General features: G+C 35.3%; 1 protein-coding gene across 1 annotated transcript in view; it reads left to right on the top strand.

Moving 5' to 3' along the window:
- Nucleotides 1-12550, top strand: part of Fbxl13 (F-box and leucine rich repeat protein 13) — a 227398-nt gene that overhangs the window by 178782 nt on the left and 36066 nt on the right. Inside the window, exon 18 of the mRNA XM_047561512.1 lies at nucleotides 11078-11161. Within this exon, the coding sequence (XP_047417468.1) occupies nucleotides 11078-11161 (84 nt within the window). The remainder of the gene's footprint in view (nucleotides 1-11077; nucleotides 11162-12550) is intronic.

Here is a 12550-nt window from a genome sequence, read left to right as displayed (position 1 = left end):
GTGGCTGTGGCTGTGGCTCAGTGGTAGAGCATTTGCCTCGCACATGCAAGGCACTGAGTTCGATCCCCAGCACCACATAAATAAATAAAGATATTGTGTCCACCTACAACTAAAAAATATATTTAAAAAAAAAAAAAAAAGAAGTCAGCCAGGGGTCTTCTGTGAATCTGCTGGTCCCTTAAGTCATGACAGCGGTTTCTAGTCAAACAGTCTTCAGTTCCTTGTCTCCTGTTTCCAACAAAGTACCTACTAAAAACTGCAAACAGAAGTGACCACAGAAGCTTGTCACCTCCCTCAAGAAGAATGTTTGACAGCATAACCTCCAATTGACTCCCACTAGGTGGTGGCAAGCAGGCTCAAAGTGAGCTCCTCTAAAGCCAGGTAACACAGACACCAACTTTCTCTCCCTCCACACTCATCTAAGTAGGGGACCTCTTTCTATAGGTTGGACAAACTCTACTATTCTTCAGACTTGTAGGTCAGTGAACTAGGTCAGAAAGGCTGATAGATTCTAAATAAGAAATGTACAAAATTCAGAGTAACAAGTAAAAATGAATGAAAATAATCGAGAGGAAAATGTAAATTGTTTTTATAAGATTATAATTGCTAATTAGAGTATAAAAGGGAAGATCTCTTGGGAGGTTAAGATAAATTTTCAAGAATATTGTGCAAGACAGCATTGTTGATGATAATAGAGGCTGTGCTAATTGAGATGATTCATATTTCCAAATTTTATTCTTTATTCCTAAAAGAATGTGGTGGGCAGCAACAAACAGAGCAGATCTTTCAGAGAGAGACATATGGAATGTAGACACAGATTCAAACAATTCCAAAAGGAAGTACATTCCATTCAAGAATTCTGAAAGCATGCCAGCAAGATAAAATTGGGTCCATAAAAAATAGATAATTTCACAGACTACTCATTCATTCAATAAATATTTATCCACAGTCAACTGTATATCAGACAGTATGCTAAGTTCTGAGAGTACTAAACTGAAAGACACAGTCCTGTGTCAAGGTACAGTCTAGTGGCAAACTAACAACAAGAAAACCGACACTGTCTGTTAAAAGTTACGAAAAGCATGAGTTCAGAGGTGGGCTCACCTGCTGGTTAGTGCCACCACATTGAGGCTTGGCACAAGGTACTTAACCTCTCTGTGCCTCCATTTCCTTCTCTTTAAAACAGTAATTTTAATATTGCCTGTTGCACAGTGTTTTTGTAAGAATTAAATAAGACAACACACTGTCCAGCATAGTACCTGGCACATGGTAGTTCTCAGTGCACCTCAGTGACTGTTGATTTGAATGAGGACACAGTGAGGTCTATTTGCTGCAGCGAGGGAGACAGGCATGCCAGCAGCTCCAGTGAGTTGGGGTGTGAGCACTTCTGGTCTGTTGTCTCTGTGGTGGAGCAGCTGAGGCTTGTTGGCTTTGAAGAACAGTTGAAAGCTGCAGTAGGTGTGTTTGACAGGAGGCAGAGTTCATTCTCAGTGGAGGAGGAGGCAGGTGGGAAGGGATGGAGGCCTGAGAGAGGGTCATTCATTGTAAGGGATCCATGGTGATTCAGTGCTAAAGAGCATGCCCTGAGGACAGAGGGAATGTGATGCGCAAGCACTCTCAAGAAACTTCATTTATTCATTAATTCATTCTTTCCTCCCTCCTTTTCTTTGTAGTTCCTACTATATTTACGGCAGTCTTCTAGGTTTAAGTGTAAAAATAGGAGTAAGTAGGCACCAGCCTTGAAGATTTTATAATTCTGGGGATTTTTCTACCTCATTTCCCCTTCTGTTGAACTGGACATTTTGTTGTTGCCTCGGCCAATTGATTTCCTTATAGGTTTGGATATGGCTTGTTCCCAAAGGTTCATGTGCTGGAGGCTTGGTTCCCAGTGAGGTGATATTAAGGTCAGGGAAGCTTTAAGAGTTGGGGCTTAGTAGAAGGTAATTTGGTCATGAGGGCTTCACCCTCATGAATGAATTAAAATTTTCTCCTGAGAGTAGGTTGTTACAGAGCAAGGCCCCTGGACTCCTCTGTTATGACTCAGTAAAGAGGGCCCCTACAAGGAAGCCAGCACCATGCTGTTTGGAGGCTATAGCTGCCAGGATTAGAAGGCAAATAAATCTCTTTACTTATAAAGTCCCCAGGCTATTCCCTTGCAATGGTTTATCTCACAACTGTGGAGATTTGTTTTAGCATGTCTATCTTAAAGTTCACAGGCTACTGTTCCTGAAGACTATTGAAAAATGAAGAAAAATGATTTAAAAGGTGGACTAACTATGCAATCTTTTGTAATTTTATAGTTTTTTAAGAGTGAGTCTTTAAAGTTTATGCTTATTTACTCTTCTGTTGTGCCTGTTATTAAATTGTTTCTAAACTAAAACAAACTACAAACAGGAATGATTTATAGCAATGCGGCAGCCAGATAAATTACAACATTATATTTTGTTCTAATGTTCAAATTCCATAATGCCTAGGCAATTTTTTCCAGACATTTTCTAAAAGTAAATTATCTCAGAAGAAAAGCCATATGCAAGTTATAAAGAATAAATCTATTTCCAGAATGTTAGCTCCGTTTAATAAGGTTTCACCCACTTCAATTTTATATACAAAACATGGTTTGTTTTTGAATTATGGTCAAATGTTCAGTCTTATGGTAGGACAAGGTATTGTTGCTTTTATTTTTGTCAGTGAATCATCTTTTGACAATAAGTAACAAATAATAATAAAACCAATCAAAGTAATAACTCTGTTTTGTAAATTTCCCAACAGGAATTTGGGGAAAATTAAAAGGCTATTATTAATAGGTGACTGGGAATATAGCTCAGTGGTAGAACATATGCATTACATGCTCAAGGCCCTGGGTTCACAGCACCAAAAAGGAAAAAAAAAGTTATTAATAGATAACACAAAAAAATGAATTGGAACAGTTAGTGTTGTATATAGAATAATTTTGTTTTACTCAAAATATCTTCAAAAGTTTTTCAACAGGATTAAAGGGAAATGACAATAAAAAGAATGTTTAAATAAATATTAGCAAATAAATGTAGATGAAGAATAGGCTTTAAAATTAGCATTTTGCAACTTCCAGTGTTATATTTGATTAGGCAAGAATCAACAGTGAGGGACTGGGTTGTGGGTCAGTGGTAGAGTGCTTGCCTACCACGTGTGAGGCACTGAGTTTGATTCTCAGCACCACATATAAATAAATAAAAAATAAAGGTCTATCAACATCTAAAAGATATTTTTAAAAAAATCAACAATGAATACTAACATCATTGTCTGAAAGATTTTTGGGAAATAGTGTCCCTGAAGTTACAAAGAATCACACCACAGATTACCTATTAAACAAAAAGGGGGAAATATATTTCTTCTAAGGAAGAGATCTAGTGGCCATCTTCTGAATCAAGTGACCCAGTGGCATCACCAATAGTGGGACAAACTGACTTGCACCTCCCAATAGGATGTCACAGCATGTAGGTGGTACTTTTGCCCAAAAAAAAAAAAAAAAAAAAAAAAGCTTACCTTGAATCTAGTCAGAAGGAAAAACTGGACAAATCTAGAGTGTGGCACATTCTAAGTAATAACTGACCTAGGCTCTTAAAAAATGTCTTACCTCATGTACATGTATGACTGCATGACCAATGTGATCCTGCAATATGTATAATCAGAAAAATGAGAGATTACACTGCATTTATGTATGATCTATCAAAATGTATACATGCATTCTGTCATGTACAACTAATTAGAACAAAAAAATATTTTTTTTTAAATGTCAATGCCTTAAAAGACAAAATTTAAGGAAAAGAAAAGAAAGAAAGCTATAGGAGACATAATAACCAAATATAATGTATGAGCTATGACTAGGTCCTAGATTTTTTTTAAAAAGTGAATATTTATTTTTATTGACCATAATTATATTACTATTATTTTTCTTAGATATGTGATAGTGACATATATGTATATGTGTGTGTGTGTGTGTGTGTGTGTGTGTGTGTGTATTATATATAGAGAGAGTTATAAAGAAAAATTCCTAAGGAGATGCATACAGAATATTTAGGGCAAAGCACTATAATGTATTAAACTTATATTTCAAAGATTTGGAGAAAATTTCAACTTAAATATATAAAAGAAGATAGGTATATATATGTATAAATATAAAACTATATTCACACACATATATGAATAAAAATATGTTCATACACAAAGTCACTAAGCAATTTATGGCAAAATATTTATAACTGGTGAATTTAAGTAAAGGATATATAGATATTCATTGTACCTTTCTTTGAATCTACCTGTAAATTTGAATATTTTCAAAATAAAGAGTTGGGAGAAGGATGTTTTATGTTTATGTTGATGATATTCTAAACCAGGGTAGTACACCTCAGCCACATAGTTCATACACACACACACACACACACAAACACATACCATTTCAACATTTGGTAACTAATTCATTGCTGACGTCTGACTACATTAACTAAACAATTCCAGATGTAAAATTGGGGGGGAAAGTGTAGCATTCAAGGATTTTTCTGTTCCCAAATGTCGTGTGTGCATGTATTCCATCTTCCCTCCCACTAATCCCAATGACCCCAAACTGAACTACTTCCAAACAACTCACACTTTCCAAATGAAGTCTCTGTTCATGCCATTTCCTGAGCCTGAAAACACTGTTACCATTATTTTGCTTGCTTGTCAGAATCATACTCAGTATTAACTCAAACTCTCCTTCCTCTTTAAAAGTCTTTTCTAAACCACTACTTTTTCTTCCCAACTGGAAGCAGTTGCATCTTGCTGTGTGGTCCCTGTACATCTCTTTAAACATGTATCTATTCTTACTTTATGGTCACTGTGTATCATATCCCATAGAAAGGAAAGTTTGGTTTATCTCTATTGCATAGGGCAAAGTCAGATTTTTATTATTATTATTATTATTATTTTATTTTTACAGACTGCATTTTGATTTATTATACACAAATGGGGTACAACTTTTTGTTTCTATGGTTGTACACAATGTAGATTCATACCACTTGTGTAATCATACACATACATAGGGTAATGATGTCTATCTCATTTCACCATCTTTCATACCTCCACCCCCTCCTCCCTCTCATTTCCCTCTACATAATCTAAAGTTTCTCCATTCTTCTCTCACATCTCACCTTCCTCCCCCCATCCCCATTATGTATCATCATCCACTTATCAGGGAAAACATTCAGCGTTTGGTTTTTGGGGATTGGCTTATTTCACTTAGCATGATATTTTTCAATTTCATCTATTTATCTGCAAATACCATAATATTATTATTCTTTATGGCTGAGTAATATTCCATTGTGTATATATACCACAGCTTCTTTATCCATTCATCTGTTGAAGGGTATCTAGGTTAGTTCCACAATCTAGCTATTGTGAATTGAGCTGCTTTAAACATGGTTGTGGCTACATTACTGTAGTATCTGAATTTTAAGTCTTTTGGGTATAAACCGAGGAGTGGGATAACTGGGTAAAAAGGTGGGTCCATTCCAAGTTTTCTGAGGATTCTCCACACGGCTTTCCAGAGTGGCTGCACCAATGTGCAACTCCACTGGCTATGTAAAACTGTGCCTTTTTCCCCACATCCACGCCAACATCTATTATTGTTTGTGTTCTTGATAATAGTCATTCTAATTGGAGCAAGATGAAATTACTAGAGATGTTGAACACTTTTTCATTTTTTTTTTTTTTTTGGCGGTGCTGGGGATCGAACTCAGGACCTTGTGCATGCAAGGCAAGCACTCTACCGTCTGAGCTATCTTCCCAGCCCTCATATATTTATTAATCACCTGTGTGTGTCATCATCATCATCTTCTGTAAAGTGTCTGTCCAGTTCCTTGGTTTATTGATTGGGTTCTTTGTATTTTTGGTGTAAAATTTTATAAGTTCTTTATAAATTTTGGAGATAAGTGCTCTATCTGAAGCGCATGTGGTAAAGATTTTTTTCCCATTCTGTAGGCTCTTTCTTCACATTCTTGATTGTATCCTTTGCTGAGAAAAAGCTTTTTAGTTTGAATCCATCCCATTTATTGATTCTTGCTTTGATTTCTTGTGCTTTGGGAGTCTTGTTAAGGAAGTCTATTCCTAAGCCAACATGATGAAGATTCAGGCCTACTTTGTCTTCTGTTTGGTGAAGGGTCTCTGGTCTAATTCCTATGTCCTTGATCCATTATGAGTTGAGTTTTGTGCAGGGTGAGAGATAGAGGTTTAATTTCATTTTACTGCATATGGATTTCCAGTTTTGCCAGCACCATTTGTTGATTGGCTGTCTTTTCTCCATTGCATGTTTTTGACTCCTTTGTCTAGTATAAGATGACTGTACTTATGTAGGTTTGTCTCTGTGTCTTTTATTCTGTACCATTGGTCTACCTGTCTATTTTGGTGCCAATATCATGCCATTTTTGTTACTATTACTGTGTAGTATAGTTTAAGGTCTGGTATTATGATACCTCCTACTTCACTCTTTCTGCTCAGGATTGCTTTGGCTATTCGAGGTCTCTTATTTTTCCAGATGACATTCATTTTTGCTTTCTCTATTTCTTTAAGGAATGTCATCAGGATTTTAATTGGAATTGCATTGACTCTGTATAGCGCCTTTGGTAGAATGGCCATTTTGACAATATTAATTCTGCCTATCCAAGAATATGGGAGATCTTTCCATCTTCTAAGATTTTCTTCAATTTCTTTCTTTAGTGTTCTGTAGTTTGTAGAGGTCTTTCACCTCTTTTGTTAGATTGATTCCCAAGTATTTTTTTTTTGAGGTTATTGTAAATGGAGTAGTTTTCCTAATTTCTCTTTCAGAGGATTCATCACTTATGAATAGAAATGCATTAGATTGGGGCTGGGAGCCTAGCTCAGTCAGTAGAGTGCTTGCTTTGCAAGCACAAGGCCCTGGGTTCCATCCCCAGCACCCCAAAAAAAATGCATTAGACTTATGCATATTGATTTTATATCCTGCTACTTGCTGAGAAAAACATACCATACACACGGACTCAGTAAAAATGCAGGGGTCTCCATCCTCATATCAGATAAAGTGGACTTCAAACCTAAGTTAGTCAGAAGGGATAAAGAAGGACATTTCATACTGCTAAAGGGAAGCATAAACCAACAAGACATAATGATTTTAAATATTTATGCCCCAAACAATGGAGCTTCTCTGCACATCAAACAAACCCTTCTCAATTTTAAGAATCCAATAGACCAAAACACAATAATAGTGGGTGACTTTAACAGACCGCTCTCATCACTGGATAGATCCTCCAAACAAAAACTGAACAAAGAAACTATAAAATTAATTAATATAATCCATGATATAAACTTAATGGACATGTATAGAGTATTTTATCCATCATCAAGCAAATATACTTTCTTGTCAGCAGCTCATGGATCCTTCTCCAAAATAGACCATATTCTATGCCGGAAAGAAGCCATTTGTAAATACAAAAAAACAGAGATACTACCTTGTATTCTATCAGACATAATGGAATGCAATTAGAAATCAAAGTAAAATAAAAACCAAAAACTACTCCTATACCTGGGGATTAAATAATATGCTATTGAATGATGCAATGGTAACAGAAAACATCAGGGAAGAAATAAAAAAAAATTCTTAGAGTAAATGAGAATGACACAACATATCAAAATCTCTGGGACACTCAAAGCAGTTCTAAGAGGAAAGTTCATTGCATTGAATTCATACATTAAAAATAAAAAGTCAGCAGTTAAATGACCTAACATTACATCTCAAAGCCCTAGAGAAAGAACAGATCAACACCAAAGTAGTAGAAGACAGGAAATAATTAAAATCAGAACAGAAATCAATGAAATTGAAACAAGAGAAACAATTCAAAAAATTGACAAAACAAAAAGTTGGTTCTTTGAAAAAGTAAACAAGATTGATAAACCCTTAACTACACTAATGAAGAGAAGGAGAGAGAAAACTCAAATTACTGGAATTCATGATGAAACAGGAAAGATCATGACAGACACCTTTGAAATATATAACATAATTAGAAGCTACTTTGAAAATCTATACTCCAACAAAATAGAAAATATTGAAGACATTGACAAATTTTTAGAGACATATGATCCTCCCAAACTGAATCAGGAAGAGGTACACAATTTAAACAGATCAATTTCAAGCACCAAAATAGAAGAAGCCATCAAAAGTCTATCACCCAAGAAAAACCCAGGACCAGATGGATTCTCAGCCAAATTCTACAAGACCTTTAAAGAAGAACTAATACCAATATTCCTCAAAGTATTCCAGGAAATAGAAAAGGAGGGAACCCTTCCAAACTCACTCTATGAATTTAGTATCACTCTGATAACAAAACCAAAGACGCATCATGCAAAGAAAATTTTAGACCAATATCCCTGAGGAACATAGATGCAAAAATCCTTAACAAAATTCTGGCAAATTGCATACAAAAACATATTAAAAAAATAGTGCATCATGATCAAGTGGGGTTCATCCCAGGGATGTAAGGTTGGGTCGACATCCAGAAATCAATAAACATAATTCATCACGTCAATAGACTTATAGTTAAGAATCATATGATTATTTCAATAGATGCTTAGAAAGCCTTTGATAAAATACAAATTCATGCTTAACACAGTAGAAAAAAATTGGGATAGTAGGAACACACCTCAACATTGTAAAGGCTATCTATGCTAAGCCCATAGCCAACATCATTCTAAGTGGAGAAAAACTGAAAGCATTCCCTCTAAAAACTGGGACAAGACAGGGATGCACTCTTTAATCACTTCTATTCAACATCGTCTTTGAAACACAAGCCAAATTTCTTAGAATAATGTATGGGACTTTGCAACTTGGTGCCTATGTTCTTTTGAGCCTTTTGTCTTGACACTCCCGTCAATGAACCTGATACTGGAGCTATAATATAAGCCAAGTTTGCATTGGACTTCAAGATCTCTCAGAGGCAGATCCCTTGAGTCCATGGCTGTGAAGGAGCAGAGAGCTCCCCAGGATTGCTGGAAATTTCTGGAGCCTTGCATTCCCACACAATCTGCACTGCAGTTGACTTCACCAGACTACTACACCGGACGCTTTCCTCTGTGCTTCCTCACCTGATTATGAAATTTAACCCCTTTTGACTCTTTGGGAAAATAAACCAAAAACCTTCCTGTAAAAGGACTCGGGTATTGGACTGACTCTGGAGACCAAGGAGGACTTACATTACAATGATACCTAAATTTCCCTGGAAGTGGGCATCAACCTGAGGCCCAGTCACCCCTCTTGCTCAATCCTCTCTCCTCCTTATTGTCTTCCCATTCTACTCTGTCCATCCCTTCCAGAAGTAAAAGCTTGGTACCAGGTATCAAATTATACAAAGTAAAGCAAAGCAAAACAAGCAGTAATATCAACAAGGTCAATAGTTTCCTTTTTAAGAGGAATTCTGTGGCAATTGTGTTAAATAAAAAAGGGAAAATGTGTTTTAGTGAGCAATTATAATTAAACATGGTATTCCATTTTAATATTTTAATTTTTAATAATTTTGATAAAATGATAAAGAGTACACAGGCTGATAAATGTCATTCTTAGCAAGTGTACTTCAATTGCAGTCAATCTTTAAAAATTCTAACTTGTCTACATGAAAGTAAAGTCTAAATGAAAATGTTAGGTATAATTCCATAGTATAAATTTCCCATAGGATAGCAAAACATATTTAACATACTTGGCTATTATCAACTATAGGACAAAGAGACAAATTTTGCATCTCTTACTTGATATTTTCATTTAAACTATTTTTTTTATTGGGGGAATAGCTAAGGTCTTCCAATTCTTCTAACATGAATAAAATATCTTCCACATCTGGAACCCAGACCACATTCAATAGCTCCACAGGGTTTGATCATTCTTTGTTTTGAAAGAAGGAGGCAGAAAACATAATATGTCCTAGCAAAAGAATTCACAGTCTTAATTAAATCAAAAGAATGAACAGAGTGATTTTATTTTGGGGTGGTGTATAAAACCATCAAACAAAATTACAAATCACAGTTTAAACAGTGGCTTCAATCAAGCATTTTTTCCCTTTATCTGGGCTTTTTTTTTTTTCTTTAAATGAAAGGGCCTAAAGGAGAGAGAGAGAAAAAAAATCTAATATTTACGGACTCCACATCTTCAATTATGACCTAAATGTTGCATTTAAGATCAATATGTGTAAACTAGTCTTACAAACAAAATATAAAAAGGACAAAGCTATAGCTATTTATAGCATTTTCCCTGCCATCTGACTCTGTAACCATAGAATGGAAAAGAAAAAGTATGGGGGGAATTGATTGATTCAGGATGTGTATTTTATGGAATTATAAAAGTAATGTGATCTTGAATGCAAAACCGGAAGATGGCATCTATAAGCCATATTTGTCAATTTCTTATCTGAAAGTGTAGGGGGGAAAGTACTGAGAAAGGACACCACAACCACATATTTAAAAATGTAAGAGCTGAAAAGTGCAATCTATTTTGTATTCAATAAAAAGAAACAATGTGTTAAAACTGAAGAGAAGTGGGCTATTAGTGAGAGATTATTTGTAGGTCTTTATATAAAGATATAGTCCCTTTCTCTTCAATGGATTAAGAATCATAAAATGAGTTAAATATTTTGAGATTTGTAGGTTAGGAATAAATAAGGACTTATTGACAAATAAATTCATTAGCTACATAAAGTATCTTCAAGATAAAGGAAGTTAGAGTTGTTTGTATTGATTCAAATAACATCTGTCTGAAAACAGGTAGCAATGTAATAACTTCCTAAGGCATTTTCTGGCTCTGGAATTCTGCAACACTTTTTGTAAAATTTTAGAGACAAAATATTAGACAAACATTATTCAATAATGTTTTTTATCCAAATTGAGTTTATGTTTCGTCAAGTGTAGAGATGTAGAAATTAATTTTATGTTTTGCCAAGTGTAGAGACATAAATTCTTTTGCTTGCACATATCTTTTAAAATGCTGTTAGTTTGCACAAATGGTTATCCATACTAAATTATAATCACAAAATGATCTTTATATTTTCAGGGTTTGATAGTGCTTTCCAGACTTAAGAAACTTAAGGAACTTTCTTTATCTGAATGTTATAGAATCACTGATTTTGGAATTCAGGTAAGATAATTAAGGTCTTCTGTTAAAGAGCTATGATGGAAACTAAGAACGAATTGAATAAACTTTGTAGGTCATAGTAGATAAAAGAAGTGGGTAAGAAATTGAATAACACATATGTGATTGTGGTTGAGCCAAGATCAACTCTGGGCTCTTTGTTGGGTCTTACAGCCCAACATGACTGAGAGGATTTGTTTTCTCATTTTTCTCTTTCTTCCTCATGTCAGACTCAGGATAAATAGGGCCATTTTACTTGGACAGTGATGAACTGCTAGGTGTTAAAAGTCTTTTCATGTATAGAGAGTGTTCAATAGAATAAAAATGTTATATAATCTAACCCACTTGAGGGAGTTTGAAAAACCTATACCAGATCTCTAACAATTTGGAACTTAAGCTACTCAAAATATTTGGTAGCATTCTTTATCAGAATGGACAGCATAAGGTAAGTAATTGGGTATGATAAATGTTTATGTGCTCAAATGATACTTCAGTAATTTGTGAGGAAGGTCATTTCCTAGACCTGGTCCTGAGAGATGTGCAGGAAGTCATAAAGTAGACACTGTGCGCAAGCCACAGTGTCATTTTCAGCACATTAAGCATCTTAATGGGTTGTTAAGATTAAAAAACACCAAAATAGTGTGTCAGGCATGTAGAGAACGAGGAAGAAACCAGTAACCTGGGCATGTGGAAACTGTTAAACACATTGGAAACTCCAGATAAATGTGTCTTGAAAGTTTTAAAGACCCCACCACATAGGAGAACCTGAGGCTAAACCATGGAAGAAAGGAAGAAAGGGAGGAAGGAACTTTCTTACAGAGATAAAAGGATTAATCCCACAAGTAAAGTATTCTGCTTTGTTCTTTTTTTGTTTGTTTCTTTTAAAGGGTGGTTCCATTCCTAGTTTTATTTATTCTTTTTAGATATACATGATAGTACAGTGTAGTTTGAGTGTATTATACATACATGGAGTATAACTTATTCTAAATAGGATCCCATTCTTGGAGTTACACTGGTCATAAATTGGACATAACTTTCCTATTCTTATATATGCTTTGCTCTTTCTGGCCCCAGATCAGTCCACACCTATCCAGGAAATTGTGGCCAGAAAGCCAGGTTATGGAGAACTGATTGTCTTCCTCTCAGCTCCTTTCTTCTTTCTTTTTTTTTTTCCTTCGTGATTCTGGGAACAGAACCCAGGGCCTCATACATGCTAAGCAAGCACTCTACCACTGAAGTAAACCCTAGCTCACTTTCTTCTTATTTTTAATTGGCACATAATATTTGTACATGTTTATGAGGTATATAACAATAGTTAAGTACACAAATACAATGTGTCCCCATCCAGCCACCCACCCATCTAGCCATCCACCTTTCCGCAATTTATCTACCTAT

The sequence above is a fragment of the Sciurus carolinensis genome, chromosome 8 (assembly GCF_902686445.1).
Source record: "Sciurus carolinensis chromosome 8, mSciCar1.2, whole genome shotgun sequence".
Classification (NCBI taxonomy): Eukaryota; Metazoa; Chordata; class Mammalia; order Rodentia; family Sciuridae; genus Sciurus; species Sciurus carolinensis.
The sequence above is the reverse complement of the archived record's forward strand: the minus strand, read 5'-3'. Positions and strand labels throughout refer to the sequence as shown.